Source organism: Dermacentor variabilis, chromosome 1, assembly GCF_050947875.1.
Source record: "Dermacentor variabilis isolate Ectoservices chromosome 1, ASM5094787v1, whole genome shotgun sequence".
Classification (NCBI taxonomy): Eukaryota; Metazoa; Arthropoda; class Arachnida; order Ixodida; family Ixodidae; genus Dermacentor; species Dermacentor variabilis.
Window position 1 is genome coordinate 265205260 of NC_134568.1, and position 16626 is coordinate 265221885.

Below are 16626 nucleotides of genomic sequence, written 5' to 3' on the forward strand. Positions count from 1 at the left end.
ACTGCATACCTACCTACCTACCCCCCTCCCCTTCCTTTGTCTTTTGTTTTTGTTACAGTGACAGGCAAAATGGGCACAAATAAGAAAGAAGTAAAGATTGTTTGCATTGCAGGCCAATGCATCACCTTGACTTTGCCAAACTCCTTGTATTGGACCGCATGTTGTGATCAGCATGCAGCTGCTAGCCCATTTTAGCTCTCTGATAGGTTGCTTTCAGTGACCTTAATTCGTTAAAACTAAATTCGATGAAATAAATTCAGTGTATTTTTTTGCTTTATTCTTTTGGTTTAACCGAAAATGCTGAATCCTCCCTAAAATGGTTGATCACAGTTGAAGGCCGGCGTTGGGTAATGGTTAGAGGGCTCGGCTTGAAGTCGCATAAGCAATGGCTCGATTTGCCACACCAACGCACAATTTTTAGTTTTATGAGAATCGTTCGAAATTCCTGCAAGCAGATGGAGATGGTTGGCCCATTTCCTAGCTCATAATTGCTGTTAGCAGTAAAAAAATTATAAAATCTAGATTCTTGACTTTTCCTACTGTGTGAGCAAGCCACACCATGTAGAAAAGCCGTATTATCATTTTTAACACAATAGCATTAAGGAGCCCATGTCACAGGAAATCCGGCGCCGACGTCCCGTGTCGGCGTCGGACGTCGTTCTGGCAAAATATTTTAGAACCACATATACCCAGGCCGTTCATGTGGCCCAAGGAGTTCACTGAACTAATTGAATTTCTCAAGCTAAAGTACATGGGAAAATTGTAAACTACGACTTACATACAACCTACAGACATGATAGCTCTAGGATTGTAATTTGAATGTATGAGAAAACTTAATTCTGTGCCACGAAAACTCAAACAAACCCCTTTTCCAGTGTTTATACAATGCATAGACCGGAGGCGGCGTCCGACATTTGTGCACGCCAGCGCATAAATATCTGAGTCCACGGAGCGACGTGCCCGCTTCCTTGAAACACTTCCAGATGGCGCTCGCCTCCGCGGCATTGTGGCTTATGCAAGAGGCCGCATTTCAACCAGAAAGCCTGCCTTCGTGCATAGCGTTCGCCGCGAGTGTTTCCTGGTGGGCATTATGGTTACATACGCTGAAGTTGCCGGGAAGCGTGAGAAGCAGTCAGGGATCTTTAAATGCTATTGCGTTCCACTCTTAAAAGCGAAGCTTAAGCGTCATCCAATTATTTATTTTTTTACCTTTCCTTTCATCATTACGTTTCAATGGCTTGCATTAATGTAAGGGAGCTGTTTGTAAGGGAACTGGTTGAAACAAATTTAGATTTGTGCCAAAGATTTTGAGCATTTCTCTCCCATTTTTTTATTCTGCTGAAGAAAGTGAAAAGAAAATTTTTTTTTCTTCTTTCAATCTTCTTGAGTACACAGCATTACAGAAAGGAAAGGCATGCAGGATAGATGATGATTATTGTTTGAGGACAAGGTAAACCTGAAAGGGTGCAAACTTTTCTTAAAATGCTAGAACAGGGCTTCTGTAAGCAAGAAAATGAAAATGGAAAGTCGAAGTGGTGTCACTGTTTTGGACTACAGTACCTCTCATGTGATGTCAGCACTGATTCATTCACAGGAGTGGCAGGGAGAGGGAGGTCATGTTACAATTACATCAATTCGTCCATTTTGGTGCAGGCACTTCGAATTGAGGAGTAGCAGCAATACCTTCTGTGGCAATTTCTTACGCATCAAGGTCATATATTGTCACACAGAAAACGTTTACTATAGGCTGATTTTAGTTAAGTTCAGCCAACCATGTCCAGTCGACATATTTAAGTTACCTGAAAAAAAAATATATAATATAGCTTTCGTGGCAGCAAAAGTGAATCCAAGCTTAGTTTCTTGACAAAGTAATTATTTTACCAGGAAAAAAATCACAGTATTTATTATGCCTCAGGCCACCATCTACGAACTGCAATTTATTGGCACTTGTCCACATTATTGCAGGGGTGGTATTCTTAGGAGTCCACCTAGTGGACTGTCCATTTTGACCGCTGCTAATTGGCTGGGGCCGCTTATCTCCTCCTCGCTCGTACAGCTGTATCCAATCAGCAGCGGCCGAAATGGACAGTCCACTAGGTATACTCTTACAGAATACTCCCCCCAGGAGTAGTTTTCACACTGTAATCAAAATATTTTTTTCTGAATGGTATAACTGAAAGTTCTCCTGGCCAGAATAAATATAATGTTGGGAGCTTAAGATGTAGAATGAAGAACTTTCAAACATAGCACAAACTTCAGTTTGGCACACATTTCTACCCTTTCTTTTACACCAAATGACAAACCTAGGGGGTTGAAATTTTTTGCACACCTCAAGTGAACTATTGTCTTAATTGATGCCAAAGTTTATCCTTCCACTCATTTTCTTTCATGTACAAAATGGGCACGGAATGTACCATGTTCGTAATTAAATAAAAATTTTGAAAATTTTTTACAAAATAAAATCCACTTTTATTTTCTGCAAAATGCCCCCCATGAGACTAAGGCATACACCCTATCAATTCATCAAATAGTATTTCACTTTTTGCTACAACTGTCTATGATAGAGAGAAACAAACGCGACTCATAGCCTGTAATTTCATTTCTGAGTGGTAGTATGCATTATGGCTTCCATGGTTGCTTAAAAAATATTCTAGCCTTTTTGGCATATCAGTACTGTGGAATCCCGCAAGGTGGAGGAAGTATCATGAAAGGGGAAAAATTGTCACCCACCCAAATACAGCACGAAGCTATAAAGGAAACCCATACGGTTTTCTCGGAAAGAAGACTTCACAGTTGAGGAAAAAGTTTGTCCTGGTCCGGAATTCAAACCCGGGACCAACTCCTTTCAGAGGTAGTCGCTCTACCTTCTGAGCTAACCAGGAGGCTAGCAGATTGCAGTGTGAGGGCGAAATAATCGGCAACTAGAAGCACAGGAAATTCTAACCTTTCTGAGAAACCCATGTGGGTTTCTTTTGTAGCTTCGTGCTACATTTGGGTGGATGACAATTTTTCCCTTTCATAATTCTATCCTTTAGTGAAGATTCTTACCTTTCGCAGCAACAAAACACTGATACTGACTTAAGTAACATCTGCACCGAGACCTCACAATAGCTTCCAAATACTAAATGAAACCATCGCACATTGGGCATTTATGCTATCTCGCATACGCCTTTTAACCAGCGCTTTGAAATAAATAATGCATGCACGACCCCAGCACGTGCTCATTCAGTGTCTCACCTCACAAAGTTGATACCACCGCAGCCAGGTTCGAATCCTGTTGTGTTCATCTTTCTTTGTCATGTGTAGTTGCTTGCGCAGTTACGTGGCACAGACGAACACAACAGTACCCTTCCCTTTGATGACATATAGAAGATAGGCTGCAATACAGAGTGCCTCATCATTTGCTTCCTGCCTTGCGCTTTTATCAGCTCACGTGTCTCAGCTCAAAAGACCCGTCAATAAAGCTGGATATCATTGTATGCAGACAGCTTTATCGCATGAACTTCGACACAGCAACTTCGTGTCTACAAAATGGCTGTCCACTGTGATGGGATATGACAAGAATGTATGTGACGGAGTTTGTGGTGTCATCAAGTGCCATGCAACAACCTGTAACAACCTCCGACGTCCGGCAACATCTATAATCAAAACTGCACGTATCTTGTGGAAAGACTCGGTAATAAACTACCAAATGTGAAGTTAATGTATTTTCCTGAAGAAAGCCTGAAAGAATTCAGGAAAAAAATGCAAGATGCCTGGCGCTCATTTCGCCCTGTACATGGCATTCAGTCGTGGCATATGTGGCCGAGTAGTCGTAACGGGACACACAGGTTCGGGTGAAGGTAGCAAGAACGATAAATGCACAGATAAAATTGCTGAACTCTTAAAGAAAACCATTTCATCACTCTCTGTAACGATTTGTTCTTTCAAGAATGATATTTCTGAGCTTCTCCATGAAAGGAACATTTGGCAGCCAAATAATTAAATAGCCTAGTGTGAATCATAGCCTCCAGCTGAATTTTTCCTCCTCATGAGCAAACAACCGAAAAATAGAGTAAAAGCACGTCTTTTGTTTCCACACTTAGAGTAGACCAGCTGTTCTGGTGTACTGTGGCAAAGGCAAAGACAAGGATACAGCGACAATGAGACGCATTAAATGTATGCATGCAAAGACCTTTTTTATGTTAATATTGCATATTACCACTGCTCAATTATTGAAGGTACTGTTTACCAGGCTTTTTCCAGTGAAAGGGCATGATATTCACTTTATGCCAGAGCCATTAATTTCTAACAGCTAGGGAAACTACAAAGCACACTACCACTCACAACTGAAATTACGCTAAAATGGTCGTAGTTGTTCTGATGTATCATGTACACCTGCAGCCATAAGCAAAATACTATTTCATGAATTGATAGGGCACATGCCTTCGAGTCACTGGGAGCATTTCTAAAAAATAAGTGTTTCTTTATGTATAACTTTTTGAAATTTCCATTTAATTACAAACTTAGCACATTTGGTGCCCATTTTGTACATGAAAGAAAATGACTGGAAGGATATACTTTGGCATCAATTAAGACAATAGTTTGCTTGAGGTGTGCAAAAAATTTTAGCACCCTGGGTTAGTCATTTGATGTAAAAGTATAGGTAGAAATGTGAGCCAAACTGAAGTTTGTGCTATGTTTTTTTTTTTTCTACATCTGAAGCTCTCAACAAGATTATATTTATTCTGACCAGGAGAACTTTCAGTTCATATCATTCAGAACAGATATTTCAGTTACAGTGTGAAAACTATTCCTGAAATAATTTGGAGAAGTGCCGATGAATTGCAGTTCACGGATGTTGGCCTGAGGGATAATAAATTTTGGGGTTTTCTTCCGGATAAAATAATTTTTTGTCGAGAAATTAAGCTCACATTTGCTTTTGCTGCCACAAAAACCGTATTATAAATTTTTTTCACGTAACTTAAGATGTCAACTGGACATAATTGGCTGATTTTAACTGAAACCGGCCTATAGAGTTTTAGATAAATATCGTATCAATCTAGCTTATCTTTAAAGGGAGTTGTATTGGTTACTGTTGTAGATTTATTTTGCTGAACTGTCAGTGAATAATAGGAAAATTAAACTAATTTTAACCAGACTTACTCTTATTTTGATACCTGTACCACTAGTATTATAACATTTAAAATTAATTGAGTTAATTGTTTTTTTCATACAATTGCATGTTGAAGCCCTACAGCTGTCAAGTTGGTAGAAGGTTTACCCTACAACTCATGCAATAGATCTGTTACCCATTGGCTGCCATTACTGCTAAATGAAAAGCAGCTTGGCTGTTGAATTCTGTACCGGCCCAAAAACATGAGGTCACAGCATATGGCTGCCCATTGCTTAGTGCTGGTACCATAATAATGCTAGGCTGCTGCATGGATATCGCAGGCACAACTCCTCTCATGCTGGCTGCAAGTGGTGGTCACCTTCGTGTAGCACAGATGCTTAAAGACCATGGTGCTGACCCAAACCAGCAGGATTTCTATGGCAAAACTGCCTTGGATGTTGCCACTGCATGTTCAAACATGGAGGTAGCTGAATACCTTCGAAGCATGACACAACTGATGTCAAACCAAGGTAGTACAACTTTGTGCAAACTCCACCAGTGTTTCTGCAAAACAAGTGACATGATTACTTGTGTAAACAATGAAGTTAAATTTAATGTAGTCAGTATGTGTTACTCGATTGTCTAAAAAGCTTTTATGGATTTTCATGTAAACTTGGTTAGTATAAGGAAGGAAAACAAGAGGTGAAAGGCAGAGATGTTAACCAGATGTTAACCAGAGGCTTCAGCAAATATATTTTCCTGTTTGGTTTCTCTAACAAAATAATTATTTCTGTTGGTGAATATGCACTCACAATATCGCATGCCATGGCTCTCACCTTTTAAGACATCTAGGTGATGTCTTTACCAACTAGATATGCAAGTGCTCAATTGCTGTCGTCAAACGCAGTCTAGCTCATTTGGACACACTTTCTGCACTATTTCACTGAAATATGAAGTAGTGCAGAACCTTCATACCTTCTTCCGCAAGCGGGATAGCCGAAAGTGGACATGGAGGAGCCCGAATGGCAAGACTAGAAATGAAATAGACTTTATACTCTGTGCTAACCCTGGCATCACACAAGATGTGGACGTGCTCGGCAAGGTGCACTGCAGTGACCATAGGATGGTAAGAACTCGAATTAACCCAGCCGAGAAGGGAACGGAAGAAATTGGTACATAAGAAGCCGATCAATGAGTTAGCGGTAAGAAGGAAAATAGAGGAATTCTGGATCAAGCTACAGAACAGGTATTCGGCTTTAACTCAGGAAGAGGACCTTAGTGTTGAAGCAATGAACGACAATCTCATGGGCATCATTAAGGAGTGCGCAATAGAAGTAGGTGGTAACTCTGTTAGACAGGATACCAGTAAGCTGTTGCAGGAGACGAAAGATCTGATCAAGAAACGCCAATGTATGAAAGCCTCTAACCCTACAGCTAGAATAGAACTGGCAGAACTTTCCAAGTTAATCAACAAGCGTAAGACAGCTTACATAAGGAAGTATAATATGGATAGAATTGAACATGCTCTCAGGAACGCAGGGAGCCTAAAAGCAGTGAAGAAACTAGGAATAGGCAAGAATCGGATGTATGCGCTAAAAAACAAAGCCGGCAATATCATTGCTAATATGGATGAGATAGTTCAAGTGGCTGAGGAGTTCTATAGAGATTTATACAGTACCAGTAGCACCCACGACAATAATGAAAGAGAGAATAGTCTAGAGGAATTTGAAATCCCACAAGTAACACTGGAAGAAGTAAAGAAAGCCTTGGGAGCTATGCAAAAGGGGAAGGCAGCTGAAGAGGATGGTGGGCAGATTGTTCTAGCAAAACTGTCCACCCTGTATACGCAATGCCTCATGACCTCGAGCTTACCGGAATCTTGGAAGAACACTAACATAATCCTAATCCATAAGAAAGGGGACGCCAAAGGCTTGAAAAATTATAAAGTATTGCCTACAAAGTATTTACTAAGGTAATCGCAAATAGAATCAGGGACACCTTAGACTTCTGTCAATCAAAGGACCAGGCAGGATTCTGTAAGAGCTACTCAACAATAGACCATATTCATACTATCAATCAGGTGATAGAGAAATGTGCGGAATATAACCAACCCTTATATATAGCTTTCATTGATTATGAGAAAGCGTTTGATTCAGTCGAAACCTCAGCAGTCATGAAGGAATTACGGAATCAGGGTCTAGACAAGCCGTATGTAAAAATACTTAAATATATCTATAGCGGCTTCACAGCCACTGTAGTCCTCCATAAAGAAAGCAGCAAAATCCCAATAAAGAAAGGCGTCAGGCAGGGAGATACGATCTCTCCAATGCTATTCACAGCATGTTTACGGGAGGTATTCAGAGACCTGGATTGGGAAAATTGGGGATAAGATTAATGGAGAATACCTTAGTAACTTGCAATTTGCTGATGATATTGCCTTGCTTAGTAACTCAGGGGACCAACTGCAATGCATCCTCACTGACCTGGAGAGGCAAAGCAGAAGGGTGGGTCTAAAAATTAATCTGCAGGAAACTAAAGTAATGTTTAACGGTCTCGGAAGAGAACAGCAGTTTACGATAGGTAGCGGGGCACTGGAAGTCATAAGGGAATACATCTACTTAGGGCAGGTAGTGACCGCAGATCCGGATCACGAGACTGAAATAATCAGAAGAATAAGAATGGGCTGGGGTGCATTTGGCAGACATTCTCAGATCATGAGCAGCAGGTTGCCATTATCCCTCAAGAGACAAGTGTATAATAGCTGTGTCTTACCAGTACTCGCCTACGAGGTAGAAACCTGGAGGCTTACGAAAAGGGTTCTACTTAAATTGAGGACGACGCAACGAGCTATGGAAAGCAGAATGATGGGTGTAACGTTAAGGGATAAGAAAAGAGCAGATTGGGCGAGGGAACAAATGCAAGTTAATGACATCTCAGTTGAAATCAAGAAAAATAAATGGGGCATGGGCAGGTCATGTAATGAGGAGGGAAGATAACCGATGGTCATTAAGGGTTACGGACTGGATTCCAAGAGAAAGGAAGCAAAAGTTAGGTGGGCGGATGACATTAAGAAGTTTGCAGGGACAATGTGGCCACAATTAGTATGTGACCGGGGTAGTTGGAGAAGCCTTTGCCCTGCAGTGGGCGTAACCAGGCTGATAATGATGATGATGATCTGCACTATTTCATAACTGCACTGTACACAAGTTCACACTCTGTGAAACAAATTCAAAGTCAAAGGTGGTGCCAGCTACAAAAATAAAAAAGAAAGAAGGAAGTTCACATTTTGCTTGTGCACCTTTTCTTACACCAAAATCAAGTGAACAAATACAGCAATGTATAAGCCTTGTTATCACCTATGACTGGATTTTTTTTATCTCTGTGATTGAGTAAGGTTTGAAGATGGACGTTTTTCATTGGAAATAGTTCAACACATACAAAAGTTACCCAAATAAAACTAATGTACCCCATGCTGCGAGAAGTGATTAAACACATATGACCCACAAGTGCTTCCTGCAGACCTTCTGAGGCCTAAACTGACTTTTCATTTGTTGTAAAACTGTAAACAGTGTTGTAAAATTGTAACACTTCTGTTTGTGTGAAATTAAACAAGTGGATTGCCATGCCATCCACACCAACGTGCTTGCACAATGCCTGCACTTTCAAAGTGGTAACTGCAGGAGTACTAAGAACTTGTGTAGAACTGGTTCCTGCACTATGACAACATAGAACTGTGGTATTGTGCACTGTAACATCAACGTGAATCCAACGTCAAGTACAAGTGCACTGCACTCCATGCACTTGCTATAACAGTGAGCATGCCCTAAAAATGTGACCTTGGTAGTATATGTAGAAGTCTAGATTCAGGAGTTCTGTTTTGGCAAGTTGGCACAGTGTATTGCAAGTTTTAACAGTGCAAAAAGACGACAACGATAAACTGAAACTCGGTTGCACAATTAAAGCGAAGATGAGCCTGTGCTTTAAAATCTATGTATTTGCTTTCAATAATTATAAAAGACCTACAATAAATACAATAATGAATCGAAAAATCTGTTTCTTATAACCTTTTGTATATTGACACATGTACTTGTTCATGTTTTTCGGGTGACACTTTTCACCGTCTAACAAATGTTATCGCTCAGCGCAGGAAGTACCCGCATGTATCAGAAGTTTCTCAAATGTTATTGATGGTTCTGTTTGCTCTGTGTTGTCACCGAAGCTTGTGTAATCTGATTGCATGTGCGACGTGAATTATGTAGAACTTTCTGGAAGACATGCAGGCACCAGCGATTACTCTGGAACATTCGATGATTCGTGTATAAAAGGCGTCGCGCTTGACCAGCAGATCAGATTTTCGCTGATCACCAACTGTGTTCACCGCTATCATTGTTGTTTGAGTGTAGCCTGTTTTTAAGGGCACAGGTTCACCCAATAAAACGCTAGTTTCGTCAATCACAGTTTTGCTGCCTTTTTCACTGTCACTACTACATGACATCTGGTGGAGGTGCTAGTGCGTTCATGTACTAAACGCCCCCAGAAAGCCACGAATGAAGCCCGAACCCCGAAGACAGCACCAACGTCGCCCAAGGCCAGTGAGCTAGCCACAGACTGCAAAGACTGCGCCTGGAGCATGGACTTCTGCCTCATATGACCAGGAAGACCGTGGCTAGCTCAACAACCACAATGGCAGCCCCAGCGTCCCCCATCGTGCTTCAACAACCCGGGAAGCCCCCTACCTTGTGTGGAGCATTGTCAGAGGATCTGGAAACCTGGATCGAAACTTTCAAAAAGATTTCAACCTTCAACAACTGGAGCTCTGAGGATAAGATATGCCATGTGTACTTCTTGAAAGATGCTGCAAGGACTTGGTTCGAGAACTGGGTCCACCCTTACAACGAGGGACCTATTCTGCAGTAACTTTCTGAGGACCTTCACGAGTGTTGTCTGAAAAGAAAGGGCTGGAGTTGTGCTCGAAACTTGAGGGCAACTACCCAATGAGACTCACCATCTTCACGAAAGAGAAGACCAGTCTTTTCCAGCACGCGACCTGAAAATGTCCAAGGAGAAAAAAGTCCACTTCTTGATGCGAGGCATAAAGCAAGAACTTTTCGCTGGACTGATCTGCAACCCACCGAAGATCATAGCTGAGTTCTTGACAGAGGCAACGATCATGGAGAAAACTCTGGAAATGCGCAATAGGCAATGTAGGCCAAGTGCTCACGCCGCAATGTGCAATCCATGCACTGGGCTCCAGTGACCTCCAAGAGACCATCAGGGCCATTGCGCACGAAAAACTGTGCAACATGTTATCTTCGTCGCAACCTCAGGTGTCCTTGGTCACTGGAATCGTCAAGGACGAGCTTCGATGTTCACTGTGTGTTTCCGAAGTGCAGCCCGAATCACCGCCTCCCATACCGGAAGTGATGACTTACATACGCCGCCTTCGCCCGCCGTCAAGGTCCCCCTCTGCACCCGAGCCAGGGCCCTGTAACGCCACAATTCTGTCGTCCACCACCGCCGCCACTAGCTCGCCCTTCTGCTGCCATGTGCCACTACCAAAGGAAGACAGATGTATGGCGTGCCCCTGATTACCGCCCGCCTACCACCTGCAGACGAATGGTCTTACGGAGCACCTGAACGAGACCCTTGCGAACATGCTAGCAATGTATATCGATAGACGTCGAGCACATTTTGTGGGGTGTGGTTCTGCCATACGTAACCTTCACTTATAACACCACAGTGCAAGAAACAACTCAAATGACGCCATTCAAGCTGGTTTACGGAAGGAACCAGACGACTACTCTCGACTCCATGCTGCCTCACATCACCGACGAAGAGAATCTCGGCGTCGCTGCCTATCTGCAGCACACCGAAGAAGCCTGACAGCTCACCCGCCTGCACATCAAGAATCAGCAGAGGACCGACAGCCGGCGCTACAATCTTCGATGACGATATGTGGAATACAACCCCGATATGCCGATGAGGACTTAGTGAGAAGCTTTTACTCTGCTGTTCCAGACCCTACAAGATCATCCGACGCATTGGCGCACTCGACTTTGAGGTCGTGCCAGATGGCATTTCACTGTCATAGCGGCGCCGCTCATGACCTGAAATAGTCTTATGTTGTGCGACTTAAGCCATTCTACCAGCGCTAAAGAACTTTGGACTCGTTTTTTAGACTGTGTTATTTTGGGCTTTGTCTCTTTGTTTTTTGTTTTTTTTTTTCGTTACTTTTGTTTAATAAGTCCTTTTGCTTTTCGCTGTCCTGTTATGTTTGTAGCATCGGGATGATGCCTTTTGAGAGGGGGGCATTGACACGTGTACTTGTTGATATTTTTTGGGTGGCCACTTTTCACCATCTAACAAATGTTATTGCTCAGCGTGAGATGCGCCCACTTGTATCGGAAGTTTCTCTAATGTTATCGATGGTTCTATCTGCTGTCTGTTGTCCCCGAAGCTTGTGTAATCTGATTGCATGTGTGGCGCTAATTATGTAGAACTTTCTGGAAGACTCGCAGGCACCAGCGATTACTCTGGAACATTCAATGACTCATGTATAAAAGCCGACGCGCTTGACCGACAGATCAGATTTTCACCAATCACCGACTGTGTTCGCTGCCATCGTTATTTGAGTGTAGCCTGTTTATGAGGGCTCAGGTTCGCCCAATAAAACGCTAGTTTCGTCAATCACAGTTTTGCTGCCTTCTTTACTGTCACTACTACATGGCAGTATTACGTTTTGAATGATTGGTTTTAGACATACAACTTAGTAATATAAAACGTCCAGTGCTAAGCCTGGTATAATTATAAGTGAACTGCAATGTATTTTCTAGTTATCCTACAACATGTCTAATGAAACACTAGGTGCATGAGCGCTTTGACTAGTTTATCTTCTTCACTTCTTACAGAGTACAACCCAACCATAACTGATATCTTCAAAGCTATTGCAGAGGGTAAGTTACTCATCTGTCATGCAAGTTGCAATATGCCTGCAGGGCATCCTACATTAAGGAGCCAAGCTTTAAATAAAAAAAAAGTATCATGCGCATAACCTGCATCCTAAATTAATAACCTACATTCTAATAAACAGGCAAAAAATATCTGCACCCACATACAAAGCACAAAAACAAAAAAAAATGTAGGAAAAGTAACATGCGTGATTATGAGGTTTTCATGTACGTAATGCAATTAGTAGTTTTTATCTGATTGCATGTGTATGTGAATATGCATAAATGTAAGAAGTCATTTGCATTATACTTTCACTCTACATTATACTGTGTTTCAAAAACAGGCAATTTTTTTTTTCATTTGGCAGTTACATTGAGCTGATGTTTCTTTGTAATGGTAGTAGTACTGCCAAAATAATAGCAGCGTACAAGTTATTATCACAACGTGCCAAATATGGCACATTATCACACATTTCATGGCTGCCTGTTTATAGCAGACTATATAAATATGTCCAGTATGTGCTGTGAACACAGCTTTTAACACAACAGCGTTAAGGCCCCCCTCCCCCCGCAGAAAATCTGGCGTTGGCGTCCTGCGTCATACGCCCAGTGTCGAACATCTTTTAGCGAAAATCATTCCGAACCATGCATACCCAACCACATAGGCTCTCCATGTAGCGCGAAGACATTACTTAACTAATTTAATTTCTGAAAGTAAAATGCTTCAAAGAAATCGTAAAGTACTATGGCTTACGCACAACCTACACACATGATAGCGTCGTAATGTAATTTGAATATACGAGAGAACATAATTTTCTTACATGAAAACTCAAACATAAGCCCCTTTTGCAGCATTTCTACCATATATAAAGTGGTGTGCTGGGCTCGGTTCCTTCCAACAGCACCATCCAGATGGCGCTATCCTCCACGCATTCGTTGCCAACGCAAGAGGCTGCATTTCTACCAGAAAGCTCGCCTTCATGCATAGTGTTTGCTGCCAGTGTTTCCCAGTAAACATTACGGTTGCATAAGCTGCAGTTGCCAGGAAGCATGTGAAGCAGTCAGGGATCTTTGAGTACTATCGCGTTCCACTCTTAAAGGCAAAGCTTAAGCATCCTCCAAATACGCTGAAATGCTTGAGTTAAAATGTTTCTTTGGACACTGCACACTAGTGGGTGTAGGAGCTCAAATTTCATTTGAAAGGTGGGAAGAGCATGGAAGGGTCCATGATTACTTTGTTTAGCACAAAATGACAGGCACAAGAAAGACGACAGGACAGCGCCTTGTCCTGTCGTCTTGTGCCTGTCGTTTTGCACTAAACAAAGTATTCATGAATTGGCGGGCACCAACTAGCCCGCCAACGCATTGTGCATGGAAGGGTCATTCAACCTAGTCAAGTTCATTGTTATTTTAAAGCAAAGCTTTGTTTACCTGCCACCCCTCAAATTTGATTTGAAAGGTGGGAAGAGGATGGAAGGGTCCTTCAACCTAGTCAAGTTTGTTGTCACTTCAAATCAAAGCTTTGTTTACCTACCACCCCAGTGTTCCGCATGGGTCATCATTCAGTCATCGGTTTCTTGCCTGATAGGCACGCAAGCCAGGCTCCAGCAGACTGACTTGTATAGCACTGCATGTTGACTGTCGAAGTAGTGCCAGTGAACACACCTCTGTTCTGTGTAATCTACCAATTCCAACATAAAACTTATACATATAATGTTAGCTCTTAAGTATCTTTAAAGCACAAAAATTTCTTACTGTAATAGCATTTAATATCCAATGGCTTGCTTCATTTTCATATAAAATCAATGCCCGTTATGAGAGATCCGCATACGACATACTTTCAGATATAACAGACGGTTCTTCTCGCTTTGTTTGGTTTGCCTATATTATCAATGCAACAAGTCCTGCTTTTAACAGACCTGGCTATAACAGAGTATCGGGTACAAAAAACAAATTTTCGTGCAAATTTTGTCTAGATGGTGCAAATACAACATACCTTGCTGCAGTGATGCATGCATGCAACAGTCCATAGTAAGGTTTGTTACAGCGCAACACAAGACAAGGACAAAAGGAAGTATGAAACGACGACACGGCGCTGTGTCATCGTACCTTCTTTTGTCCTTGTCTTGTGTTGCGCTGTAACAAACCCTGCTATGAATCCAAACCAACTGGCCCAACTTGTCATTTTGATGCAGCAATCCACTGCATGCAACTATTTTCAGCCACTCACGGAATGTACAAAAATGCACTTTTTCTTAAGGAATGAACAAATTAGCAGAAAGCTTCCCAGAACAGCATGCTGCAACAAGCCCAGCTAAGAGTTTTCACACCGACAGCGCAAGCAGCCAGTCGTGAAAGATACAATTAAGACAGTTTATTGTACCTGCCACTGTTTTGTATGAAAACGGTAGTTTCACCGTTGTCACCGTTGTCATCTCAAGCCGGATTCTCAGCACAGTGGGGAGCTGGCCGTTAATCTTGCCATTGTGCAGGTGTATATATGCTTTAGTGCGGAAAAACGGCCATTTGTCGGTGACTAGCATTTGGAAAAAAGTGAACAGCAAAGTGCCGTGCTGTGTGGTTGTGCAATTATTGTGCAAACCATTGATCTTTTATTTATTTATTTTTAATTTCGGTGTTTTCGCTGTTCTTTTTGATCACCTTTGGGTATATGCAGAGTTCTGCCATTTTGCAGCATATGTGCCATGGCCCTCATTTTGGATGGGAAGTACTTCAGATATAAATGGACCTTTTTTTGCTGGATTATAACTGCAATGTAACGAGCATCAATTGTATTTGGGCTGCCCAATTCTTCAGCAACTGGTTTTATACCATCATGAAATTTTAACCAACAAAGTATTGTCAGTGAGTGCACTCTGTTCTGCATAGTAAAACAGTAAATCATGACATAAAAGCTGTACATGTAATGTCAGCTCATGTGTATTGCTAAAGCATACAGAGCTCTAAACAGAATAGCAGATGATATGCTATGGATTCTTTTTCATAAATTTCTTATTATTTGGACTACCACACCTTTGGACTGCAGGGTACGTGCCCATTTTTGGAATGGGTATGTGATACTGTGACTCAAGGATTATAGAACGCTTAAATGTATTCAGATGTGTCATACCTCTTTGTGCCCATACACCTCTCATCACCATTCTTCCCTCAACAACTGTCATATATTGCCTTCTTCCTTGTGACCTGGCTGTGTTTACTTCTCACACTGTGCATTCGGCTTATTTGGTGTTTGTATTTTGGCATAGCTTGTGAAAAACGGTGTAGTGCATTGCATGATATTCAATTTGTGACCTGCACAATACACAAACATAATTATTGCACGAGGTTGCATCTTTCATAGGTCGAAAACAAACATAACTGTATAGATCACATTTAGTTTTCACAGTAGACTTCCATAATTCGACTCCGGTTAGTTTAATTTTTCAGTTAACGTGATCCTGACCGAAGGTCCTGGCAGGCAACCATGCATTTCTATGGGGCCAAACATTCATTACTCTGATCCTGAAATTGGAATTCTCCGGTTAGTTCCAACATGCCTGACCCGTATGGTGACTCCAGTAACGACCTCTTTAGTGGCAGCGTCTGTCTTAGCAGAATTCAGGGGACATTGAATGTGTTGAACATACATTATCTCCCGTCAAAAACGCCTATTTTCGGCCTACCTTAGGAAGATTTTCAAGCAATAAGAGTAGCTCGCAATGTCTGGTTACGGTATTTACCCAATTATAACGGATGCCTTTTGTTTTCCAAGCAAATGAGGCCGTAAATTGTCTGCGCGGTGCAATCGGATACGAAACCAAAGCTACCTTCACGCCGTTTGTACGCTTTACCGCATAACATATCTGTATTGCGGCGAAGCTAAATTTAGGAAACCGGCCGCCATTCTAAATAATCGGGTGCGCTCTATACTTGTGCTTTGGTTAGAACCCTCAAGTCATTTCTACATTAGTTGTATACTTCAGGCACAGAAAGTTGTCGTGCGTTTGATTCGCAGGTGCGTTAAGCTCGAACAAATACTGCCAAATGAATCAGCGGTGTGTTCTGGCATTTTTTTGCATCATGTTTAATTCGACCCGCTGGATAACTCGATCGATTTCGTCGTGCCCGTCGGCTTCGAACTAATGGTAGTCGACTGTACAGCATTTTATTAACTGTTTCGTTAACACTTTGCTTTTATCTCGACCACGGCGGCTGCATTTCGATGGGGGCGAAATGCGAAAATACCCGTGTACTTAGATTTAGGTGCACACTAAAGAACCCCAGCTGGTCGAAATTTCCGGAGTCCTCCACTACGGCGTGCCTCATAATCAGAAAGTGGTTTTGGCACGTAAAACCCCATAATTATATATATATATATATATATATATATATATATATATATATATATATATATATATATATATATATATATAGTAGGCAAAGAGGGATTCTTCAGGCTACCTTTCAAACGTAAAGAACTTGAGTGGTGCTACAAGGTAAACAATACTTGTTCTGTTTACCTTGTAGCACCACTCAAGTTCTATATATATATATATATATATATATATATATATATAACACTTT

General features: G+C 41.7%; 1 protein-coding gene across 13 annotated transcripts in view; it reads left to right on the forward strand.

The window, feature by feature from the left end:
• The window catches only part of LOC142563960 (ankyrin repeat and SAM domain-containing protein 6-like), a 33487-nt gene that overhangs the window by 2631 nt on the left and 14230 nt on the right, over window positions 1-16626 (forward strand). For 12 of the 13 annotated variants that reach the window (XM_075674729.1, XM_075674810.1, XM_075674801.1 and 9 more), the window contains exons 4-5: window positions 5437-5625; window positions 12004-12048. In XM_075674729.1, the coding sequence (XP_075530844.1) occupies window positions 5437-5625; window positions 12004-12048 (234 nt within the window). The remainder of the gene's footprint in view (window positions 1-5436; window positions 5626-12003; window positions 12049-16626) is intronic. The other variant, XM_075674735.1, reaches the window with a different exon arrangement.